The sequence below is a fragment of the Eptesicus fuscus genome, chromosome 15 (genome assembly GCF_027574615.1).
Source record: "Eptesicus fuscus isolate TK198812 chromosome 15, DD_ASM_mEF_20220401, whole genome shotgun sequence".
Taxonomy (NCBI): Eukaryota; Metazoa; Chordata; class Mammalia; order Chiroptera; family Vespertilionidae; genus Eptesicus; species Eptesicus fuscus.
Genome location: NC_072487.1, coordinates 49,401,397 through 49,428,457, shown reverse-complemented (window position 1 = coordinate 49,428,457; position 27,061 = coordinate 49,401,397). Strand labels below are relative to the sequence as shown.

General features: G+C 39.0%; 1 protein-coding gene across 1 annotated transcript in view; it reads left to right on the top strand.

Annotated features, from left to right (window-relative positions):
- The window catches only part of KIF24 (kinesin family member 24), a 51,753-nt gene continuing 24,692 nt past the window's right edge, over positions 1–27,061 (top strand). The window contains exons 1-5 of the mRNA XM_008141975.3: positions 1–623; positions 6,787–6,976; positions 12,986–13,083; positions 16,146–16,361; positions 18,882–18,969. Coding sequence (XP_008140197.2) covers positions 1–623; positions 6,787–6,976; positions 12,986–13,083; positions 16,146–16,361; positions 18,882–18,969 — 1,215 coding nt within the window. The remainder of the gene's footprint in view (positions 624–6,786; positions 6,977–12,985; positions 13,084–16,145; positions 16,362–18,881; positions 18,970–27,061) is intronic.

Genomic DNA, 27,061 nt, shown 5'->3' with positions numbered 1-27,061 from the left:
ATGACATCCTGGTTGTATGAATGTCTTTGTGAAGCTGAACTTGCACAGTATTATCCTCATTTTACTGCCCTTGGCCTTCAGAAAATAGATGAATTAGCAAAGGTTACAATGAAGGACTACTCCAAATTGGGAGTCCATGACATGAATGACCGAAAACGTCTTTTCCAACTTATCAAAATCATTAAGATTATGCAAGAAGAAGATAAAACAGTCAGTAGCCCAGAGCATCCTCTTCAGACAAGCAGCCTGTACAGCAAGCCTCGGGAACCCAGATCTGGACCTCGCAGACAATTGCATTTTGATTCTCCTGCTGACAACACAGACAAAACTACCAGCAACTGTGGGTTTGAAATGTGCAATTTATCAGATTTTTCTGCAAATGAACAGAAGTCTCGTTACCTAAAAGTGCTGGAGCACGTGCTACCAGATGATTCCCATTACCAAACAAAAACAGGAATTCTGAATGCCACAGCTGCTGATTCCTATGGGCAAACAGAAACTAACACTTCACTCTTGTCATCAAATCACTTTTCTCCAATACTGGGTGATTGTGATATTCCCATTATTCAAAGAGTCTCTCATGTTTCAGGGTATAACTATGGAATCCCTCATTCTGTTATCAGGTAATAATTTGTTTATTTGTTTGTTTGTTTTTGAATGTGGGGAGCTTCAGGCAAGGGCCTCTTCATGACCAAAGGAGTGCAACCAACTCCTCATTTACAGAAAATGATAGTGAGCAGCGTCTGCATTGATAGGGGAAAATTAATGTGGACTTGGGACTTTCCAGATGGGAGAAAGATGATATTGTTCACGTACATCAAGCATCTGTTACTTGCCAGGATCCACTATTATTCCTATTGCAGATCTATTTCTATAATTTATTATAGTGTAACATGATACAATACATCTAGTGCATCCATTAAGGCCCAATAGTTAACTAGCCTTATACAGTGGGGGGGAAATTACACAATCCACAGGATATATATATTTTTAAGGCTATCAAATTCACTTCAACCAACCAGGAGACGTAAAGGTTATTTAAAAAAAAAATAGTGTGTAGTTTCATTAAGTAGGCCTTTGGAGCAGTTAGTTTTTTGTTAGAGTTTAGGGTTTGAGAGCCTGGGTGACAATAAGTTATTTTCACCCAATGCTTCAAATTAGAATTTTAAATAAGGTTCCTAAAGAGGTGATAATACTAACATTGGCATAATAGAAAAAAAAAATTTTTAAATAACAAGTATTGCATGTTTTGTTACTTTAAAACTTTAGATGGTGAGTTATGGAGAAAGAAAATACTTTGTTAAGCCACATTTCCTCTCTTTTTAAAGCTATTCATGCCTTAAAACAAGATATTAGTCTTATATTGGCTAAGCTTTCAGAGGATCTCATAATCAACCAGTTCTTTTATTTAAAAAAAAAGAAGCCTCATTGTTAAAGATAAAAGTACCTTTAATAATTTGAAATACATAAGTGAATTTCATAGTGTTTCTGAAAACTTTTGGGAGGGGTTGGTTTAGCAGAGCATAGAACATAAAGTACTGTTTTCTTTCAATTGTGATAGGACTAGATAGTCTTGTTACCATAAAAAAAATTCTTAAAAAAACACACACAAAAATTAGTAATAAAAATATATATTTGTTCTTGGTGAAAGAATTATTTTCTTGGCTATTACAGTCTTTTGTTGAACAACACATAAAAATCTAAATTGGGGTTATTTACAAATAGATTAAAGATACCACTTTGCATTATTAATTTGGACAGAATGGATATTTTAGTTTAAATACTAGTGGCCTGGTGCACAAAATTCGTGCATGGGGCGGGAGGTGTCCCTTAGTCCGGCCTGCACCCTCTCCAATCCGGGACCCCTCGAGGGATGTCCAACTGCCGGTTTAGGCCCGATCCTTGTCGAATCGGGTCTAAACCAGCAGTTGGACATCCCTCTCTTAATCTGGGAGATTAAGCAGATGAACAGATTATATCTGTTACTACAGATGCATCATAAGCATCTTTGTTTATGCCAAGGATGCTTAAATTAAAAATTTAATTTATTTGGCAAATATTAAATACCACCTCTGCTAGGCTCGATTCTGGATATAAAGATTAGGATATCTGTAGACTCTTAATCTCTTAGGGGGGCAGGGTAAGTGGGAAGACAGACAACCAACCATATGGTGAGATAAATGCTATTATAGAGGTTGATATGTGACAAACCCAGAGTAAAAGCTGTTCAATTGAACTTTCTCATCTTTTATATTATTATTACCTCACTCTTCCCATTCTTTATTATACAGAATGGGATAATAAAGGGTGGGATTATGTCCTACCCATTATAAGTTAAAAATATCACACAACACAATATCCAAAAAAACAACTGGCAATGCAGTACACTATAGAACAGTGATTTTCAACCTTTTTCATATCATGGCACACATAAACTAATTACTAAAATTCTGCAGCACACCAAAAAAATCTATTTTTTGCTGATCTGACAAAAAAATAGGTATTATTTTAATTGATTTACACACAAAAAAAGTTATAGTAGTTACCTACCCTTTTTGCTCCAAAGTGACTTTTTTTTAAAAAAGTAGGTGCCTATACTTGTACATAAGGATTTCTGGTACCAAGAATTAACCAATCAGATACAACCTTATTATGTGATGTGACTAATAAGATGTAATTCTGTTATATGACATATATTTATGGTTCAAGACAGGGCATTCACATCCATCGGTTATTGTGTTGGCTGTTGTCATTTTTAAATTTGAAAATCTAAGGGAAAAGAGGTCAGTACCCTTGACTAAATAATCAGGTATTACATGTTTTAAAAATTCTTGCGGTACCTGTTGAAAATTGCTGATGTAGGGTATCAGTTGTTCACCTTCCTTCGTGGTCGGCAAACTGCGGCTCGTGAGCCACATGCGGCTCTTTGGCCCTTGAAAGTTTAAGTTTAAAAAATCTGGCTCTCAAAAGAAATTTCAGTCGTTGTAATGTTGATATTTGGCTCTGTTGACTAATGAGTTTGCCGACCACTGACCTTCCTAATCACTTGCCTGACTGGGAGCTGCAGTTCAGTGCCATTGTCCAGCATCATGAGGGAGTATCTTACTACATATCACTACCCTGGGAAAAGATCAAAATTTGCAGTGCAGTTTCTACTGAATGTGTATCTCTTCCACACCATTATTAAGTCATAAAATAATAAGTTGAATCTTTTAAGTCGGGGACTGTCTGTATTAGAGAAATAGAGATAAGAAAGTACATTTCCCCCAATAAATCCTCAATATTGCTTTCTCACCCATACCCCAAGTAAGAGACAGGGTTTCAGAACCCTGAGAAAATCTCTCATCAGGTTAAGGCTTATTGTTAGGCATTCTTTTTGGGTGCCTCAACTCAGATATATTAAAAATAAATTGCTGCGCCCTAACCGGTTTGGCTCAGTGGATAGAGCGTTGGCCTGTGGACTGAAAGGTCCCAGATTCGATTCCGGTCAAGGGCCTGTACCTTAGTTGCAGGCACATCCCCAGTAGGAGGTGTGCAGGAGGCAGCTGATCGATGTTTTCTCTCTCATCAATGTTTCTAACTCTCTATCCCTCTCCTTCCTCTCTGTAAAAAATCAAGAAAATATATTAAAAATAAATAAATAAATTGCTGGCCTCAGAATTGTAATAAAAGTCTAAGGTATTTAGAGAACTGGTTGCCTTGACTTAAGACTTGAATAGATATAACTCCAGCTGTCTTAACTCTTTGCCTGTCAAGCAGATGTAGTTTATTTCTTCTAGGGAAGACTGGGCATTAAAACCAGAGCTTTTAAAAATATATACATTTTTATTGATTTTTAGAGAGGAAGAGCGAGGGAGAGATAGAAACATTGACAAGAGAAAAACATTGACCAACTGCCTCTTGCACTCCCCCTGCCAGGAATCGAGCCTGCAACCCAGGCATGTGCCCTGACTGGAAATCGAACCAGTGACCTCTTGGTGCATAGTCGATGCTCAACCACTGAGCAACACCAGTCATGCTAAAATCAGAGCCTTTTAAAAGAATATTCATTCCTTTTCTCCCTTGAACTTGAAAACTACAGTCTTTTTGTCTATATGACCCATCCTAGAGTCCCTGGTCAATTTTGAAAAGGACATTTTCTGTCCTGTTTAATTAGCTTTATACAAGTAGGGCATTAATACTCACCAACAACTAGAGACTTTGACATAAAGCCCTTGTTAAAATGATGCAGTGCGCCTGGCCAGTGTGGCTGAATGGTTGAGCATCAACCTACGAAGGTCACAACCTACGAAGGTCACAACCTACAAAGGTCACAGATTTGATTCCCAGTCAGGGCACATGCCCGAGTTACAGGCTCACCCCCCAATAGGGGGCATGCAGGAATCAGGCAGCCAATAGATGTGTCTATCCCTTCCTCTCTAAAATCAATAAAGACATTTTTTTTAAAAAAAGACACATTAAAATTTTGCTTTTTTACCAATGTCACTCCAGTAAATTCAATAAAAATTTAAATGTTTTTTGCTTTTTCTTGTAAAAAATGGAGCATATGCAAAAGAAGGGAGAATAGAATAATGAACCAGCATATGCACATCATCCACTTTTAATGATTGTCAAGATTTTGTCACACTTTACCCCAAAATGATATGTTTTTAAAAGTATGCTATATGTGGTTAAAAAACAAAATATGTCTTAAAAGCCTTGAGTAGTTCTTTTTTTTTTTTTTTGAGTAGTTCTTTATACATTATATTATAAATTTATTTGCTACTTTTTACTAATTTAGATCCTTTCAAAAAATCATTTTCTAGCCAATTTGAGGGCTCATAAAAATTGAAATTGACATGAAACAATTATATAGTGAAATATCTTATTTAAAATCTATATATATAAAAACCAAGCGATCAGAACAACTGGAATGACTGGTCGCTATGATGCACACTGTGGCCAGCCAACGGGTGATCGGGGGATGGCCCCTCCCCCTGGCTGGCCCCGCCCCTGATCGGTCCCCCCAATCCCGATTGGGGGCGAGGCCAGCCGGCCAACTGCCTGTGGCCCCTCGCCCCGGCTGGCCCCACCCCTGATCAGGCCCCGATCAGGGGTGGGGCCGGTGGCCAACCTCATGAGGCCACTATCCCCCACTGGCTTGGCCCAATTGGCCCCCATTGGGGCAGGCTGGCCGGCTGGACTCCACCCATGCATGAATTCATGCACCGGGCCTCTAGTACATTATAAAAGGCTTTTTAGGTGTTATTAATCAAATTCCAAAGTGCAAAAGAAAGGAATCATTTGTCTTGCTAAGACATTCTTAGTATATTCCAAAGGCATTGTTCCTTGTAAACTCCTACTTTCAAGAATCCTATTTTCTTGTTACCTAGCTTAAGAGGAATTTATAGGTAAGTGGTCAGTTCTTAGATATATACATGTATGCCATCATTAGGCTCAGCAAGTAAACCTGATGAATTTTGTATCCCTAACCCAAGGGACTATTTGCCTCAAATATTCTAGATATAAAGATTGATTAGAGCCCTAACCAGTTTGGCTCAGTGGATAGAGCGTTGGCCTGCAGACTCAAGGGTCCCAAGTTCGATTCCAGTCAAGGGCATGTACCTTGGTTGCGGGCACATATCCAGTAGGGGGTGTGCAGGAGGCAGCTGATGGATGTTTCTAACTATCCCTCTCCCTTCCTCTCTGTAAAAAATCAATAAAATACATTTTTTAAAAAAGATTGATTAGTTAAAATAAAATAAATTTAAAAAATTAATAAAGTGTTTCTGTCCACCACTAAATTCATTCTTCTATTCAGATGCACTGAAGAAATGAATCTGAATAGAAGAATGAATTTAGTGGTGGACAGAACCAGTCATAAAATTATCCTAGAAAGAAGAAGTGTAGACTCATGTTCTAAAATAAATACATATCGCCCTAGCTGGTTTGGCTCAGTGGATAGAGCGTCAGCCTGTGGACTGAAGGGTCCCAAGTTTGATTCCGGTCAAGGGCACATGCCCAGGTTGTGGGCTCGATCCCCAGTAGGGAGCATGCAGGCGACACCTGATCAATGATTCTCATCATTGATGTTTCTTTTCTCTCTATTCCTCTCTAAAATCAATAAAAATATTTTTTAAAATAAATACATATCAGGGTGGGCAGAAAGAAAGTATGAGAACAAGATAGGCAGAATATATTTGGGAGGAAAAACGGAAAAGTACATAAAAACATACCACCTAATTAATTCAAGGTAAATTCAGGTAAGGTTAAAAAAACAAATTATATTGAATGATCAAGAAAACAGTAGATGTACAAGAATAATCGGATTGAAAGGAAACAAGGGTTCAGATCTTATAAAGGCCTTGGAAGGACATATTGCATTCTGTTTTGAGGTTTTGATAGCCTGAGTTTTGAGGGCATAAAGAAAGAGCATCCATCATTAGAAACGTTTTGGAAGACCACATCTGGAAGCCAAACATATGTTTTAGAGCTAAAGCATACTTTTAGGGTTTTGTTGTTTTTTCAGTAAGGACAAAGGGTGGGGTGTAATAGGGATAGAGAAGTAATCAGGAGGATTTAGCTCATAACTTTCTCAGTCTTGCATTCCTCTTTTTCTTTGGTTCTTTAATATACAACCATATGTGTGTGTGTGTGTGTGTGTGTGTGTGTGTGTGTGTGTGTGTGTGTATGTGTATATATATATATATATTATGTTTTACAACAAAATGTTCTGATACTTTGCTCTCTTAAGTAGCATTATCCTATTATTAAAAATTAAAGCCCACTATGAACATATTATATCAGACAGAACACCTCAGAGAAAGAGAATCCTTGGACTGAGATGGAGAAAATCAGAGTTTGTGTTCGAAAACGCCCTCTGGGCATAAGGGAGGTACGTCGTGGAGAAATTAATATTATTACTGTAGAAGACAAAGAAACTCTACTTGTTCATGAGAAGAAAGAAGCAGTTGACCTCACACAATATATTCTGCAGGTATGATGCTTTCCTTTTGTGTTTGGAACTAATATTATCAAATACGTCAAATTTTTGCTTTTTGTTTGAATAGCAGCATACAAATTCTAAATTCCAGTTTCTGGTTTGGGTATTGTCATTCATCCCTGATGTGACAGTGCATTAAATCATTGATACCCTGGACCTTTACTTTTTTTTAATATCATGCAATGGGGGATACTAAAACATAATTTCTCCACTCTGGTGCAATAAGGTTGTATCATACATCCACTTAACATGCTTTATTTGAATTTAATGATACAATGGAACCTTGTTTCCTGAGCTTAATTCGTTCTGGAAGGCTGTTAGAAAACTGAATCATTTTGCCGAAACCGGTTTGGCTCAGTGGATAGAGCGTCGGCCTGCGGACTCAAGGGTCCCAGGTTCGATTCCAGGTCAAGGGCATGTACCTTGGTTGCGGGCACATCCCCAGTACGGGGTGTGCAAGAGGCAGCTGATCGATGTTTCTCTCTCGTCGATGTTTCTAACTCTCTATCCCTCTCTCTTCCTCTCTGTAAAAAAATCAATAAAATATATTAAAAAAAAAAAAAAGAAAACTGAATCATTTTTTCCCATTAGAAATAATGTAAATGGAATTAATCCGTTCCAGATCCCCAAATGGTTCCCTGTTTTCACCTTTCTTTTTTTTTCTTCTTTTTTTTAATTTTAAATATATTTTATTGATTTTTTTACAGGGAGGAAGGGAAAGGGATAGAAAGTTAGAAACATTGATGAGAGAGAAACATCGATCAGCTGCCTCCTGCACACCTCCTACTGGGGATATGCCTGCAACCAAGGTACATGCCCTTGACCGGAATCGAACTTGGGACCCCTCAGTCCGCAGGCCGGCGTTCTATCCACTGAGCCAAACCGGCCACGCCTGTTTTCACTTTTCTTATATACAGTACATGTCTATTGTACTGTTTAATCTATAAATAAACACAATAATAACAAAAAGACATGAAATGTAAATGAAAATTTAAAAATTATAAGCAGCAACAAAAGCAAAACCCACAAAAATATTCACAATAATACTGAGATTTTAGCGGTGGTAAACTGACTCATATTCCCACATTCTCTCCTTTTTTTGTCACTTCACAGTGACATATAGGTTTAAGCATGAAAGGGTTGTCAGGTTGAGAAGCGAATTGTTTGAGATGGGAGACATTCGAGAAACAAGGTTCCACTGTACATATTCAGCAAAAGAGGGGGAATGAAGGGATAAAAAGAATTTAAATAATTAATTGGTGATAGGACTAGTCACTGAATATACACCCCAAAGTTATTATGAGGTGGTTACACATTCTCAATTCTCACCTGTCTCTCAATGTGAACTCACTCTGTTGAGTGTGAGGCTGGAGTTTAATAATAGAGGATATATTTTCAAGCAACAAGGCCCTAGATTGCAAGCCAACTGCTTATTTTTATTCCCAACTGTCTTCAAATTTAGACTTAATTTGGTGGAAATTAGGCTCTTTGAGCATACCTCTTTGTACTGGGTAGTGGGTGAACATAATCCAGGGATATAATTTTGCATGTAACATATAAGGGTTTAAATAAAACACTAGTTGCTCAGACACACACAAAATGTTCAGTCCTTGCCAGAATGATCATGAAGAGTCCAAGGAGAAAGGATTTGATATTGAAATAAGTTCTAAACTGATAACTCTTCAGTCTCATAAGGAAGCAGCAAACGCCATAGATGGAAGATATTGTAACTTAGGTACTCCTAAAATTGTGAAGCAGTTGTGAATCATCTAAATGGGGATTAAGACTTTCTCTTACTCTGAATATGCCTCCCTATGACATTCATATTATATTCATTCTAGTCTTCTCTTTGCTCTCACACTCACTCTCTTGCCTCAAAACCCAGTGATTGGTAGAAAGAAAAAAGTGGTAAGTAATCTGGTAAGCTAGCAGTTCACCTTATCCAACTGAAATCTTACTCTACTGGAACAAACCCTTTAACATTGAAGTCAAATTGTTACCACTTTCCCCCCTTTTACACTTGCATTCTTCTTCTTTTTCTTTGGTTACCAAAATTGGGTTTAAAAGTAACATTCAAAATAATCCACTGACTCTTTCTATGGGCACTAAATTACTAGGCCACTATATAACTAACCCAGTCACTTTAATAGCTTTATCGATTGCTGATCAATGCACAGTCTATTAGGTTTAGGTGGGAGGTATTTATTTTGAAGATGGTCCAAATGATCAATTAGTTATAATGATATCTAGTTCCATAGCTACTTTCAGCCATAGTAATAGCCCTATCCAATCACTATCTACCCAAGACTGCCTTAATGATGCTCCTGTCACAATAATTCCCTCTGGGAGGTATCAGCTTATCTTTTGTATTTTTCCATTATCCCAAAACACAATAACCTTACTTCTTTGTTATTACCATTGATCAATATTTATTGAATACCTATAGTTTCCATAGCACTTTCTCTGCTGTTTGAACTTTGGACCTTTGCTCTCATAGGTCAAAGTCCTTACCTATCAATGCTATAATATAAAAGTGTTGAGAGGGCTCCCTCACCTTTTTCCTTTCTTCAGTAGAGAGAGAGAGAAAAAAAAAGGTTTATAGCAAATAAATATTGATCCAAGATTCTTAGTGTTTTATTTTTAAACTTATTTGGGAATTAAAGCAATATGTTTGAGTTCGTTAAATATTCTAGCCTTTCACATCTTTTGTGACTTAGTTTATATGATCATATACATGTAGTGTGCTATACTGCTTACCATTAAATTTTATTTCAACATAGTAAGTGAAAAAACAAGGAAACAAAGCTGTATGTTTCAATCTAATTTCTTTTATTTTTGTTTATTGATTGATTTTTTTTTTAGTGAGAGAGAGGGAAACATCAGTTTGTTGTTCCACTTATTTATACATTCATTGGTTGATTTATGTATGTGCCTTGACTAGGATCGAACCCGCAACCTTGGTGTATCGGGACAACACTTCAACCATCTGAGCTACCCAACCGGGGCTCCAATTTCTTGAATAAAGAAAAAATATTAGAGGAAAAAAAGATGGGTACTGAAACATATCAAAAGTCAATAGTGGTGAGAACATTTAAGATCTTGCTTCCTAGCAATGTCATCAGTTTGGCTGAAATAAACTCTTATAAAAAAATTTTTTTTAAGTCTGCAGTGGCTATCTCTGAGTAGTAAGATTTACAAATAACTTTAATTTCTTCTCTATTGTTTCCCATGTTTTTTGAATCTAGAGTTGGCTGTGTTATTAATTTTATGTGGACAAAGAAAAATTTTAGAATATGATAGATTCACCTATTTCAAAATTAAAAGGCACAAAAATGTATGCAGTGAGAGAGTCTCTCTAATCCCATTTCCTCTTTGAAGGCAACCAATATTACCTGTTACAAGATACAAGATTACCTGTATCTTCCCAGAGATATTTTATAAATATACATTACTTTTATAATCTGAAAAAAAAACTTACTTAAAACATAAACTATGGAGCTCTGATCATATCAAGGCCAAAGTGAGTGTAAATCCACTCTCATTGATAAAGTATGATCAAATGAAAGTATATGTGATGCAAAGGACTTTATGAATTATAATCATCTTGCATGTTCACATATCCTTCATGAAAAATACCTATAAAAGTACTGGAAAACTTGATACCTAAATTCTATTGAAAGGTAAGATACTAATCCTTTTCATCAATAAATGCTTTTCTAAGGTGTTTTACTCAAGATCTAAAGTTATTTACTAATACTTAGAGAAGAAAAGGAAAATCAGCCATTAAATAAAAGCCAAAAAAATGTATTCTCACATTTACTTCTGTTCATTTGTTTCTTATTTTCATGAGAAGTGTCAAATATATAAAATGTATTTTGTTTTTTATCTCATACTTAACTATAAAGATCATTGATGATATTTGAGCAATGAATGGATTTGACTCCTTGCTTAAAGACCAGTTATGAGTTAGATATAAATCATGTTCACTAAAGCCAGATTTTAGGTATATATTTTATTCTTTATTATTGCCATTTTCAAGCTTAATCAAAAGTATAATGAACCCACATATACCCTATCACCCAGATTCAACAATTATGAACATTTTACTGCTCTTGAAATCATACCATATTTTCAAAGTACTTAAAGTTCACAGATCTCTCTTTTTTTTATTGTCTCTTAAATACTTTATTGTTTATTTATTTACTTTTTTAAAATTTTATTTACAGATCTCTTTATCCTGCTGCACAGATTCATTATTTTTTCACCTCCCAACTTTTGGAGATTTTTTTCCTGATAAATTCGGCTTTGTGGCCCCAGTTTCTTCTTAGATGACCTAACAAATTTCCCTTGTAATGTAATGTAATGTAATGTAATGTAATGTAATGTAATGTAATGGTACATGAAACAGTATTGAACCTGAGGTAGAGTCACCCACAGTAAATTGACCCAAGTTCACTTTTCTGGACTTGGCCATACAATTTTTCCTTAACCAGATATTATAGCAGGTCCAAAAAGTAGCAGAGAGTAGGACCTCATATCTCATTCATTATGAATGGACAGCCATTATGATGCTGTCCATTCAGGCTTGAAATTTGGGAGTCAGTCATCTTGGATTCCTTTCTCCAACTTCTCACGTCCAGTCAGTTGCCAAATTTTTCATGCATTCATCTCCTTTATTTCCATTATTATCATCTAATTTAGATCCTTTTTACCTCACCCTAAACTACCTAATGTTCCTGTTCCCCAGTCCATTCACAGTGTGAAGCCAGATTAATCTTCCAGTAAAATGGCTCAGATCATGATCCCTCTCCCTTGTAAAGTTTTTTTATTGTCCTTTTTTATTGTTTGCTGAATTAAATATGAACATTTCACACACACCCCTTAGTCCTAAGACCTCTACAGCATAGTCGTAACTCATTATTCTAGTCTTCTTTACTTTTCTACTTACCAAGATCCTATATTTCAACCACATTGAATTCTCCCTGTTCCCTAAACATTCCTTGTGCTTTCCTGCCTTGACTCTGCTCATGTTCCCACAGTGCTTACTTAGAATACCTTTATCTCTACCTCTCAAATTCCTCTTCTTTCCCCATGGCTCATTCTCAGTAGTCTTTCTCATAGTCTTTCCCAACCAGAAAATATATTTCTCCTTTGAATTTCACATGTACTTATCTTTCAAGTTTTTTCTACCTTATAGTAATCTGTATTAACATCTTTAGGTGGTAGAGTGGGGTAATGGCAGGTAATATCTTTATCTTTGGGCTCCTTGAAGTGCCTACTGTAATACACATGCTACCAGAAGAGCAGTAAATGTTTATGAAATTAAAAGTTAAGCTATATAGCCCTGGCTAATGTTACTCAGTAGTTAGAATGTTGGCCCACCCACCAAAAGGTCTCAGGTTTGATTCCTGATCAAGGGCATGTACCTGGGTTTCAGGTTCATCCCCAGCCCGGTGCGGGGAAGGGCATGCAGGAAACAACCAGTCAATGTGTTTCTCATGTCAGTGTTCCCCCCTCTCCTTTCCCCTTTCCTCCCTCACCCCCTCCTGCCCTCCCTTCCATTCTCTCTAAAAAAATCAATGGAAAAAAGATCCTCGATGAGGATTAAAAAAAAAAATGTTGAGCTATGTATTCCTCCATAATTTCTCCCAAATGTCAAATACATTAGCAGTAGCTGGGATATGAGGATAATCTCCATAGAATTCAGTTTCTCCTGGATCTACAGAGGATTGGCTCACTCTTGTACTCATCAATTTAATTTACTTCACTTAAGAGAACAAAAATTGTGTGTCTTCATTTTTTACATTATAAGGACATGTCTAACAGAGATGTCAAGTAAAAGAAGATCCTGTCACTTGACAGTTATTGATTGCTTGTTTATTCCTAAGTTTGTCACGGTCAGTTACTATTAGTTTAAAGATGTATTTATGCCTTTATCATGTGCTAACTAGAATAGTGGTGAAGAAAATGTCTCTTTCTATAAAAACCAAATTTCTTTTTCAGCATGTTTTTTATTTTGATGAAGTCTTTGGTGAGGCATGCACCAATCAGGATGTATATATGAAGACTACTCACCCACTCATTCAGCATATTTTCAATGGGTATGATAGTAATTTTTTGCTTCTCTTGCTTTTTATTTTCTATTTTCCATAAATTATATTTTGAAAAACAAATATGAGCTATGCCTTTTTGTTCCTTTGAATTAAATATTAATTTGTGTTTTGATCTTACAAATTTAAATTACTCTCTTCTGAAAAATTTTGTGTCTCTATTTATAGAATTTACCAAGCATTTAGGGATTTTCAGCAAAATTTTCTTTTACACTGATGATATTGATTCTCTGTGCTTAGTGGAAAAATATAAGCTGATAACAATATAATTTCATCAAAGTCCTCAGAATAAAAAGGTTTTAGTGGTCATAGTTAGTTTGAACTTTTGATACTAGGAATTATATATTCTGGCTATTAATTTTTTCCTTGGAGTAGGATAGGTAAGTGACTATCAGTTATCCACCATTCATAAATATATTTTTTAAAATTTGAAATAATTATTTACACTTAGTAAATATTAAGGTAGTAGGGGCTTCTGTTATATATTTAAAATGTAGGCATGTATGTCAAACAATTTGCTAGAGTCACAGATTTCAGAATATTTTCACTTTTATTTTTTAAAATAACTTTTACAATATTTAAAAAATTGAAGTGTAATTTATATGCAATAAGATACACAGATCTTAAGAAGTATTCAGGTTTGATGAGTTTTGATAATTGAATACATCCAACTAACCAATACCTGGAACAAGATACAGAACATTTCCACCACCCCAGAAAGTTTTCTTGTGTCCCTTTTAGTTAATTCCACACCATCATCCTCAGGTCTTGTATAACCTCGGACCTGCTTTCTGTCACTAGAAATTAGTTTTTCTTGTTCTAGAATGTCATAGAAATAGAAATAATGTATTTTTTGTATTAGTACATCTTGTTGCATGTACCTGTTGTTTTTACTGCTGGGTAATATTTCCTTCTATGAATATACCAAAATTTGTTTATTCATTTTCCTGTTGATTTACATTTGGGTTGTTTCCATTTTTTTACTATTATGAATAAAGCTGTATAGACATTCTTATACAAGTCTTTTTGTAGACATCTTTTCATTTATCTTAGATAAAAAGCTAGTAATGGATTTGTTGGGTCATAGGGTAGGTGTGTTTAAAAAAGGTCAAACAGGACCAGCTGGTGTGGTTCAGTGGTTGAGCATTAACATATGAACCAGGAGGTCACGGTTCGATGCCCTGTCAGGGCACATGCCTGGGTTTCAGACTCAACCCCCCAGTAGAGGGCACACAGGAGGCCCTCTACTGGAGGGTTGAGTTTCTGTCGTCCCTCTCTCTTCCTCCCTGAAATCAATAAAAATACTTTTTAATTAAAAAAAGTCAAACAATTTTCCATGCATTACTTTATAGTCCCAACAGCAATATATGAGAATTGCAGTTCTGCATCCTCACCATATTTGGCATTGTCAGCCTTGTTTATTTTAGCCTATCTAATTGGTATGGAACTGTATGTATCTCATTGTGTTTTTAATTTTAATTTCCCTATTGCCTAGTGATATTAAGCATCTTTTCATGTGCTTATTGGTCATTTATATATGTTCATTTGTTCATTTTTATTGTCTTTTCATTATTGTTTTGTAGAAGTCATTTACATTTTTTATAATTATTTGTATGAGTAGGCTAAAAAAGTAAAATATCGTTCAGGTTCAGTTTCTTATGCACCAAATCTGTTTGAGAGAGTAAGTTTTTAAAATAAGTTAGAATTTGAATGTTAACCACATTACCAATAAAAAATAAGAGATTTGTGCATGGTACAGATCTCAGAGTGATTTAGTACTACATAGTTTGGTCCCACAATACTCAGGTAATCTTAGCCTCCAACTCTTCTTAAAATATACTATGACTAGAGGCCCAGTGCACGAATCGTGCAGCAGTGGGGTCCCTCAGCCTGGCCTGCGGTATCAGGCCGAAACCGGCTCTCTGACTTCCCCTGAGGGGTCCCAGATTGTGAGAGGGCACAGGCCAGGCCGAGGGTAGCCCACCGGTGCATGATCAGGGCCGGGGAGGGACACAGGAGGTTGGCCAGCCAGAAAGGGACCATGGGAGGGCTCCAGGGCATGTCTGGCCTATCTCGCTCAGTCCAGATCAGCAGGACCCCAGCAGCAAGCAACCTACCAGTTGGAGAATCTGCCTCCTGGAGGTCAGTGCATGTCATAGCAATTGTTCAACCGGTTGACTGTCTGCCCCCTGGTGGTCAGTGCACATCATAGCAAGCGGTTGAGTGGCCTTAGCATATCATTAGCATATTATGCTTTGATTGGTTGAATCGCTGACTGGACACTTAGCATATTAGGCTTTTATTATATAGGATTGGCAGGTGGTCTTTTAACTATCCTTTCCACCTCTTATTCTGTAGTTCTTTACACTCAAACAGAGTGTATACACACATCTATCCACATGCAAGTATAGTGATTCTCACTTAGAATCACAGGACATCAGGGCTAGAAAGGATCTTAGAAATCAAGTAACCCCGCAATTTATTGCTAAAAGTGAAAACTTTATGAGTTCTTACTCAAATATTTTTCTTACATTGATTTCATCTCTGCCTAAATGTCTTTAATATTCGTATGAATGGTCACTACCATCATATTTTTCTTATGATCTATTATTTATTGATTTGATTCTCATTACTTTTTTCACCAAATTTATCTTTCCAGATTAGCACAAAATCATGTCCTCTGGGAGCCTCTAAAGCAGCGGTCGCCAACCTTTCGGATCTCACGGACCACCAGTGGTCCACAGACCACCAGTTGGCGACCACTGCTCTAAAGCATCTAGCAGGAGTTCTTTTTTCCTTATCTTCCAGAGTTGTCCTATGGTCTTACCAGTTCCATAGAAAATTCCTGTCAGAAAACTGATGTGCTGCTTTGAAAATTATTTTTCCTCTTCCTGTGTTTTTATCATGTAAAGCCCTCCTCTCTTTAAAGGATTGTATGTTTATAGCTGAATTTTGCCCAATATTCTTTTTCAAGCTGACTTTTGTCATTAAAAACCTATGGGTAGATCATTATTTCTCTCATATATTAGTATTACAAATTATTCTTCCCTCAGAGGCAGTGCCACTTGCTTTGCATATGGACAGACAGGTGCTGGAAAGACCTACACCATGATAGGAACTCATCAGAACCCAGGACTGTATGCTCTGGCTGCGAAAGACATCTTCAGGCAACTAGAAGTGCCCCAGCCAAGAAGGCACCTCTTTGTGTGGATCAGCTTCTATGAAATCTACTGCGGACAGCTTTATGACCTCCTAAATAGAAGAAAAAGGTACTGGATATGAGTGGGAAACTGTGAATCTGTTCATTATTGTTTTCAGCCAGAGTCCACTGAATCATGGTATTTAATGACAGTGTTTGGTACATTAATGCCCTTTCATGAAATGAGAGTCTCCTGAATCAGATACATATTTTTTAAACGGTCAGTTTAGCTAGAGAAAGATGTGAATTAGCCTTTTATTGGTATTTTTTAAAGTGATCAATCCTACCTAATAAAATAGTAATATGCAAATTGACCGCACCTTCACCACACCCAAGCCATGCCCACCAGCCAATCAGGGTGAGTATGCAAATTACCCAACAAAGATGGCGGTTAATTTGCATAAACTGAGGGAGGGAGGAGTGAAGACTGAAGACAACTTAGAAGGAAGAGGGAGGAAAAGCGGAAAGCAAGGTGGCTGCCAGAGGGAAAGCCCAGGCGGGGCGGAGCGGGGCGGGCGGCAGTGGCACGCAGGTGCCGGTGCAGCGGCCGCAACGGCAGCAGCAGTGGCAGTGCACGCGGCCGCTTGCAGGATTCTTCCTGCAAATGGGCTACTAGTATCCTAATATTTACCCAAAGATTATCCCTTTTATTTTGGTCTATGAAGAAGATCTAATTTCAGGAGGTCAGGAAATCAACATATACGTAAATCCCTTTTTATTCTTTTGACCTATTATTACATTGGAAGAACTATAATGTTTTCCACTTTCTCTTGTTTTTCCTCCTCAGTAATCTTAGGGTAAGCTTTGTGATAGTTCTCCTAAATCAGTAAAAAGAGAAGAAAATCGCTTTACTTCACATTAGACTTACAACTCTTTTTTTTTAAAATATATTTTATTAATTTTTTACAGAGAGGAAGGGAGAGAGATAGTTAGAAACATCGATGAGAGAGATACATCGATCAGCTGCCTCCTGCACAGCCCCCACTGGGGATGTGCCCGCAACCAAGGTACATGCCCTTGACCAGAATCGAACCCGGGACCTTTCAGTCCACAGGCCGACGCTCTAGCCACTGAGCCAAACCAGTTTCGGCTAGACTTACAACTCTTATAAAGCTTAATCTATTGCCCTTGCAACATAATAGTAATTTAGAAAGTATTCAGCAACTCTGATTTTAAATCCCTATTGTATTTTGATGGCCTAAAATTTTTATTTTAGGCTGAAACATGACTGAGTAGGAGGCAACAAAGTTGTGAAGGTATCTACTGGGGGGAAAAAAGGGAGAAAAGAAGTAGGGGAGATGAAGGGATAAAAGTTTGTCATAACAGAATTAACTAGACAAGAGACATGTTAGGAGTAGAGTAGCGACACGAAGTGGAGAGGAGTGAGTTGAGGCTGAACATGGTAGAAGGCTGGGGAAACCAAATCAGTGAAATAGACTAGCCCCACAGCAAAGGTTTCTAAAAGGACATGAAAGTTCTGTGTGCTCCAGGCAAGTAAGTACTGGATGGGAGGGGAGGTGGAGGAGCCGCCCCAGTTCAGTAGTGGAAGCATGCTAGGGTCAGCTCCCATTGTAGAGGGGCACTAGAACATTGAGTAGCATAACCAGAGAGGCCACTGAGTGGGTTTAGGCAAGCCACGGTCCTGTGGACTCTTCCAACAAAAAGGGATGGGTATGCCACAATCAGAAAATATATAGATTTTGGTGGGTCAGCTGTGCCAGATTAAGCAGGGTGCTATTCTAGGGCTGCTTTGACGAAGAGTTGCCTTTTTTTTTTACCCTCTTTGTTTTGGTTTTAAAGCCTCAAGTTAGCTTAATCACAGCTTCTCTCCCAAGTCCCAGCAACCTTATTAGGGGCTCTTTCCAGTCAGAATGGCTACTTCCTCTAAACAGTAGTTGGCATGAGAATAAAAGCCACTGTTGTGTTGTATATGTGGTTCATTTGTTTGTGTGAAGGGACAATTAGATTATTCAGCCATTGTGAGTGTGATTCTTTAATGAATGACCCAGGTATATTACCCTGTATATTTGCATTCTTTGATTATAGCCAAGGGGATGGGAATATGCTTAGTTCTGGGTTTAAGCTTCTCTAGGGCTCACCCAGACTTACTCTACAAGTGTCTTGTGCTGTGAGGTTTTTTTGTGGTTTTTTGTTTGTTTGTTTTTGTATCTCTGGTTAATTAGCTAATATCTCTTTGTTTCCTCCCATTCTCGGACTTCTAAAATGTCCTGGTCCACTGATGGCACCCTTTCTTGTTTGTTTAGAGCTTTTTAAATTTGTCCTGTTGTTTTTTTAATAAAATATATTTTCTATACTAATAGTCGGGCTTTGATAAATGTAGATAAAAGTATATATGCTCAGTCCACCTCCTAATCTAGAAACCAGAGTTTAAGGATCTTTAAATTAACTCTTAAATATAGAGGACAAATTGTTTTTATACCCTTGAATAAAAAGTGATAGAATCTTGCTTATAGGATTTAAAAATCTAGCAGTATATTTTAGGCTGTCCATTAGTAACCTTTCTAGGGGTGAGCTCAGGGCATAAGGCCTGGGAAGTATGTTCAGGAATAACATGTTCTTGCCTCTGCAGGCTCTTTGCAAGAGAAGATAGCAAGCATGTGGTACAGATCGTGGGACTGCGAGAGCTTCAGGTGGATAGTGTGGAGCTCCTCTTAGAGGTAACTCTCCCTTCTTCACTACACCACTGTAGCAGCCTAAGAACAGGGAAGAATTCATTTTGCTATCTAGCAAGTATAATGGACTCAGATTTAGTTAGAAAAATGTCGCTTCTTTCTCTAAGTTGGTTGTCTCACTGCCATGGTAGTGGGAGGTAGGGCATGTGAGAGAACCATATCATAAGAGGATACTCTTGGGCCAGTTTCAAAGGCTGCTAATGAGTATTTCTCTGGTAGTGGGCTCTAGGAAAAGCTGCTAGACAGAAATATTCTTATTTTAAATAAAAATTTAAATAGGTAATACTTTCACAGGGGTTCAAAATTCAAAAGGTACAATGAAAATATCCCTTCCATTGCCTTTTCCTGAGGCAGCTAATTCTGTTTTAATTTTTTTTATATTCTTCCAAAGGTATTTTAAAATCTTCTTTTATTAAAAGTTACCTTTTTATTATAACCAAAGTAACACTTGCTCATTATTACAGCTAAACATTAAAAATATGTAAAATAGAAAAATAAAGTCTCCTCTAACTTACTGTACATTCTCCACTGAGATATCCACTGTTAATAGTTTAGAATAGTTAGGTTTTTTTTTTTCTATTCTGGAATTTTATTAACTTATGTACATGTATTTCTGGTGAATCCTCCTTTAAGGAAGTAGTCCTCAACTTGGCTTTACATTATATCATCAGAGGGATTTTTTTTCCTTACTTAAAAAAAATGGTTTAACCTTTTTTATTGTGGAAACTAGTACTATACAGAAAAGTGCATAAAACCTATATGTGTACAGTATAAATAAACAAGTGCCCTCATAATCAACTATTCACATTAAGAAATAGAACATTGCAGCACCCACAAGAACCCAATCATACTCCGCTATGTTCCTAACTTTTATGCTAATCACTTTCTTGTTCTTTGTTAGTTTTACCGACTATTATCCATAGATAAATTCAGTTTTCACCGGTTTTTTTTTAATTTGTATGAATAGAATCACTATGTATTCTTTTGTGTCTTGCTTCTTTTGCTCAACATTATGCTTTTGAGGTCCATCTATGTTTTTGCATATGGCTGTAGTTCATTTTTATTTGCAGTTAGAACTCCATCATATGAATGTAGCATAACCTATTTAATCATTCCACTGTTAATGAACAATTGGGGTGGTTTCTACCTGGGTCTCTTCTGAGCAATGAGTCTGTCAATGTTCTTACTCATATATTTCAGTACCCAGCATATGAGTTCTCTAGGTTATGTTGTGAAATGCACATCTTCCACTTCACTACATGATGCCAACTGCTTTCCAACACGGAGTACACTCCCACAAGCAGTATATGAGCAAACCCATTGCTCTTCATTCACCTAAGAGCCAACACTTCTTTGATTTTTTAATTTTTGCCTGTTTGAAAATGTTTAATTATATATTTAATTTGCATTTTACTGATTAAGAAGGAAATGGAAGAACTTTTACTATTTTTAACTTACCTTTTTAATTTCCTCTTTTGGGAATGCCAGTTCGGATTTTCCCCCTCATTTTTGGGTTGTCTGTCTTTTACTGATTTATATATTCTGGATATGAGTCTTTTGTCAGTGTTGTATGTCATAAGCATGTTGTCTTTTTCTATGGCTTGTCTTTCTAGTTACATCATGTCTTTTAATTTTGCTTGAGTCCATGTGAGGCCAGTTAAATTAGAATTTCTCAAGGGTGAGGCCCAGATGTGTGTATTAGTATTTTAAATTGAAATATAGTTCACATACCATAAAACTCACCTTTTTAAAGTGTATGCTTCAGTGGCTTCTTAATGTAATTTTCTTATTAAGATACTAGAGCCGAAACCGGTTTGGCTCAGTGGATAGAGCGCCGGCCTGCGGACTGAAGGGTCCCGGGTTCAATTCCGGTCGGGGGCATGTGCCTTGGTTGCAGGCACGTCCCCAGCGGGGGGTGTGTGGGAGGCAGCTGATCGGTGTTTCTCTCTCATCGATGTTTCTGGCTCTCTGTCCCTCTCCCTTCCTCTCTGTAAAAAATCAATAAAATTAAATTTAAAAAAAGATACTAGAGGCCCGGTGCACAAAATCTGTACACTGGGGCGGAGGGGCGTGGTGTTCCTCAGCCCAGCCTGCACCCTCTCACAGTCCGGGACCCCTCACTCCTTACTGCTCGGCTCGCTGCTCCTTAGTGCTGCCACGGAGGTGGGAGAGGCTCCCGCCACTGCCACTCCGCTCTCAAGCCGTGAGCTGGGCTTCTGGCTGAGTGGCGCTCCTCCTGTGGGAGCACACTGACCACCAGGGGGCAGCTCCTGCGTTGAGCGTCTGTCCCCTGGTGGTCAGTGCACATCATAGCGACTGGTCATTCCGCCATTCGGTCAATTTGCATATTAGCCTTTTATCATATAGGAAGGATTGATTTTAGAGAGGAAGGGAGAAGAAGAGGGGGAGGGAGAGGGAGAGAGAGATAGAAACATCAATAATGAGAGACAATCATTGATCAGCTCCCTCCTGCACACCTCCTACTGGGGATAGAGCCTACAACCAGGCATGTGCCTTTGACCGGAATCAAACCTGGGACCCTTCAATCTGCAGGCCAATGCTCTATCCACTGAGCCAAACTGGTTAGGGTGAACTTTTAAAATAATACCGACCTTGCCCTAGCTGGTTTGGCTCAGTGGATAGAGTGTTGGCCTGCAGATTGAAGCATCCCGGGTTCGATTTTAGTCAAGGGCACATGCCTGGGTTGCGGGCTCGGTCCAGCGTGCAGGAGGCAGCCAATCAATGATTCCCTTTCATCATTGATGTTTCTATCTCTCTCTTCCTCTCTGAAATAAATAAAAATAATATATTTTTAAAAGTTCCCCAGGTGATTCTAATGTGCAGCATTGTAGTTATCTTATAGTATATCCAACAAGCTTGGTTTAGAGTCAGGGAGAAGGCTGGAAGGACAGACTGGGTACTTGACAATACTTACCTTTAGAACAGCTTCACAATATACCTCTCCACAGACTTGGGTACATGAAATGGGAGGGTGGCCTGCCAATGATATGTCTTTTTCTAATAGTTTCTTTTTTTTCTTTTTCTTTTTATTTATTTATTATTTTTATTTTTATTGATTTCAGAGAGGCAGGGGGGAGAGGGAGAGAGAGAGAGAAACATCCATGATGAGAATCATGGATGGGCTGCCTCCTGCACACCCCCCACTGGGGATTGAGCCCGCAACCCGGGCATGTGCCCTTGACTGGAATCGAACCGGGGACCCTTCGGTCCACAGGCCGACGCTCTATCCACTGAGCCACACCAGCCAGGGCTCTAATAATAGTTTCTTTATCCTGGGACAAATAGGCAAATTTGTTTAAGGGATGGGGCCTCATACTTGTGTGATTATTAGATTTCTGAGTCCTGGGATCCAAAATCTGAGGCTAGCATCTGAGTGTGGCTGTTTTAGAGGACCACCTAAGAGCCAAGAGCCCCTTGGATTGCAAAGGCAGGCACAGAACAAAAGTGTGTGGGATGTGTTGAAGAGGCTCCCCTGAGACTGTGACCATTCTTACCTGTCTAGAACTCCCTCCACTGTGGAGTCCTAAGGAAATTGTTTCTCATATACCTGTTCCCTTGGTCCCACTTTCCCCAGCCATTTGTTCTTTTGCCCCAGAGTTTCAAGAGATTTGGTCCTCATGATGTGTTTGTCCCTGGAGATTAGACCAATTCAGTGGGAAAGGAGAAAACACTAAGAGGAAGTCCCCTTTCCTTTGCTATGGTGTCAAATCACACTCTTCACCCTGAAAGAGTATATGGCACTGCTCTATCCTAAGGTATGTTTCCTAAGAAAAGCAGAAAGACGTTTCTTGTTAGTCAACATATTATTGCCATTGATACACTCCATCGGTAGTACATACGAAGTTGTACAAGAAGGAAGCCCAGCTGAGATCAAAATGGAAAGTTGGTATAAATTATGAATATCTGACACAGTTACCCTCATAAACATTTATTGACTCGAAACAACAGCACTTGCAAACTCAGATGTCACACTTGCACTGTCTCTCAGGTGTCATGCTAACTCAAGTATCACCTGTGTGTTTGCTCAAGTGTCACTCTTAGGTATCATCTTCAAGTGTTATCCTCAGAGATCACTCTCGGGCTCACTCAGATATGGCCACCTGTTACCTGTCTCACCACTGGCAGCTGTATTTTATTTTTTATCATTTCCTTGGCTATGATAGGTAGCAGAGGCCACATAACAAGAACTTCCCCTAGATGAGCCTCAGTTGTATATACATTGCCTATCTTACTGAAGTACTCATGGGCCTTCTTTGATATTCGTGCAGGAAACTTAGTGATTAAATCCTTATAACCAGTCAGAGCTGGGTCCCAGTGCCATGTATCCTTGAGTATACCTTTACTTTCCTGAACTTGAAATATATGATAGTAGATGACTGGGTCTAGTAATAGACAAGGAAATTAGATAACATACATAAAATGCTTACTGTGATGCTAGCTCAATTTGTCATATCTATTATTCTTATTAATAAATCACTGAATGTTTCCAGTACCACAGAATTCAGCAGTTGCCTCTACTTTTTATTGTAGCAGGTCCCCATTTCACTACTCACACATGTTTTATTTAAAGGACCTAGATTTAGAAACTTGTACCATAGACTTCAGTTACTATAAATACTTTCTTCAGAAGAAAGAATTTGAGAAGGGGGGCGGGGAAGGGAACCTAGTATTTTTTAAAGTGATTGCACTAATTTTGCTCCTGGACTTTTTTAAAAATATATTTTTATTGATTTCAGAGAGGAAAGAGAGAGAGAGAGAGAGAGAGAGAGAGAGAGAGAGAGAGAGAGAGAGAAACATCAATGATTAGAGGAATTGAACCTGGGACCCTTCAGTCCATAGGCTGACGCTCTATCCACTGAGCCAAACCAGCTAGGGCTAGACTTTTTTTTTTAATTTGTTTTTATTGATTTTAGAAAAAGAGGAAGTGAGAGGGAAAGAGAAACATCAATGTGAGATGAACATCAATGTGAGAGAAATATTGATCAGTTGCCTCCTGCATGCCCACTATGGGGGATTGAGCCCGCAACCAGAGCATGTGCCCCCACCCAGAGTCAAACCAGTGACCTTTTGTGTGTGTGTGTGTGTGTGTGTGTGTGTGTGTGTGTGTGTGAGTGTGACAACCAACTGAGCCACACCGGCCAGGGCTACTCCTAGACTTTTATTTCCTCCAAGTAAATTGTCTTTTTTTCTCTCTCTCTCCCTCCCTCACTTCCTTTTCTTCCTTTTTTATTTTTTTTTTAATATATTTTTATTGATTTCAGAAAGGAAGGGAGAGGAGAGGGAGAGAGAGATAGAAACATCAATGAGAGAGAATCATTGATCACCTGCCACTGGGGACCAAGCCTGCAACCCAGGCATGTGCCCTGACTGGGAATCGAACCGTGACCTCCTGGTTCACAGGTCAAGGCTCAACCATTGAGCCACGCGGGATAGGCTTTTTTTTTCCTTTCTTCTACTGGGGAGTCCATGGAATCTCATGTTGATCTATAAAACTCTTATTTCCCCATGAAACTGATTTATTTACATTTGTGAAAATAGTTTAAGTTTTGGAAGTTTGCATGGAGATGTTAGTTCTTTATAAAGTATCTTTTAAAAAATGAATATTTATTGAAAACTTACTATGTACCAATCATGGTACTAAGTGCTTTACATGTATTATCTTTTTAATTCTCATAAGTAACCCATGAGATTACCATTTTTATAGATAAGAAACTGAGACCCTAAAAACGTAAGTGATTTGCAAGTGTTCATACATTGCAAAAGTTCACACAACCATGTGCCAGAGCTGGCTTGTGAACCCAGATAGTCTAACTTAAGATTTCAATCTCTTAACTACTACACTTGAGTTGTATGTCATTTACAAAAGTTTGTCTGATGATCTTCACAAACTGCCTCATTTTTTTACTCCTTAGAGCTCAGCTGCTTTATTCTACAGTTTCTGAAAGTCATGATGATTTCAAGCTATTACTGAGGAAACTGGACCAAGGACCAGAAATTCCTTCATGCCTTCCCTAAAAGGCATTTAGCCAGGAAAGGTTGCCTCAACATGTTAGATTTTCTGAGACATACTCATGGGTACCTAGTACCTCATGGTAGACAAAGTGCAGTGAAAAGCCAAGTATAAAACTCTGTAATAGAACCCAGAAGCCAGCCTTTCTTGACTCCTCTGGGGGTGAATTTCACCACAGAGCTATCCTTTCTGCTTCCTGTCAGTATCCACTGCTCCTGACCAGGTATAGCCTTGATGCCTCTCAAAGTTCTCACTAGGTCCCAGCAGAAGTATCATCATTACTCATATGTGGCAGAGGGCACCTGGCTTCTATCCCTAGACTGTATTCTACCAGTATGACCTTGGATAAGTCACTTAACTTCTCTGTGATCCCTCCCTTATCCATCAAGCATATTGCTCACACAAATGTGGAGATTCAAAGGATCTCTCTTGTCTCTCTCATGGTGCTTGTGAAAAACAGAATAAAATGGTGAGAACCCTGAAACTCTAGGAGGAAATGAACCAGAATCTTGTTAACTCTGGGATTATGGGTGGTATATATTTGCCTAGTTTTCCACAGGAAGCATGTCTTAATTTTCTAATGAAAAAAAAAAAAAAGAAAAGGAAAGGAAAGTTGATAAAAAGAACAATACAAATCTAAGATGATCCATCATCATTGTATTGTTACAGTCTATGTAAGCATGAAGTCAAGGCAATAGGGAGAGGCTAGGATGAAGAAGTGCATTTAAATTCGGTGGTTTGGGAACAGATAGGCCATAAGTGAACTAGTCAGCATTCAGTACTTTTTTTTTCCCCTTTGGCACTTATTACACTCAGTGTAAGGGATCACTGCTCTAACTTTTCTGATTTCTGATTAGCAGCAACTTGCTATCCATGTAGTTGATAATCTAGTTTTATAAATTAACTAGAGGCCCGGTGCACAAAATTCATGCACGACAGGGGGGGTGTCCCTCAGCCCAGCCTGCACCCTCTCCAATCTGGGACCCCTAGAGGGTTGTCCGACTGCCCGATCCCCCCAGTAGGATCGGGCCTAAACGGGCAGTCGGACATCCCTCTCACAATCCAGAACTGCTGGCTCGCAACTGCTCGCCTGCCTGCCTTCCTGATTGCCCCTAACCGCTTCTGCCTGCCAGCATGATCACACCCTAACCACTCCCCTGCCAGCCTGAGTGATGCCTAACTGCTCCCTGCCAGCCTGTTTGCCCCTAACTGCCCTCCCCTGCAGGCCTGGTAACCCCTAACTGCCCTCCCCTGCAGGCCTGGTCCCCCCCAACTGCTCTCCCCTACAGGCCTGGTCCCCCCCAACTGCTCTCCCCTGCAGGCCTGGGTCCCCCCCAACTGCCCTTCCCTGCAGACCCAGTCGTCCCCAACTTCCCTCCCCTGCAGGCTTGATTGCCCCCAACTGCCCTCCCTTGCAGGCCTGGTGCCTTCCAACTGCCCTCCCCTGCTGGCCTGATCACCCACAACTGCCCTCCCTTGTAGACCTGGCCCCTCCCAACTGCCCTCCCCTACTGGCCATCTTGTGTCCACATAGGGGCAGCCATCTTGTGTGTTGGAGTGATGGTCAATTTGCATATTACTCTTTTATTAGATAGGATAGAGGCCTGGTGCATGGGTGGTGGCCAGCTGGTTTGCCCTGAAGGGTGTTCCAGATCAGGGTGGGGGTTCCCTTGGGGCATGGGGTGGCCTGGGCAAGGGGCCTGTGGTGGTTTTCAGGCCGGCCATGCCCCCCGGCGACCCAAGCGGAGGCCCTGGTATCTGGGATTTATTTTTCTTCTATAATTGAAACTTTGTAGCCTTAAGTGGAGGCAAGACAGGCCAGGGCTGTGGAAGCTTGGCTTCCTCCATTGCTGCGGGCAACTCAAGCCTCCTACTCTCTCCAGCTCTGTGGCTGCTGCCATTTTTGTTGGGATTTATTTCTCTTCTATAATTGAAACTTTGTAGCCTTGAGTGGAGGCCTGGGCTGGCCAGGGTTTGTGGAAAGCTTGGCTTCCTCCATTGCCGGGGAAACCCAAGCCTCCTGCTCTCTCCGTGGCCACAGCCATC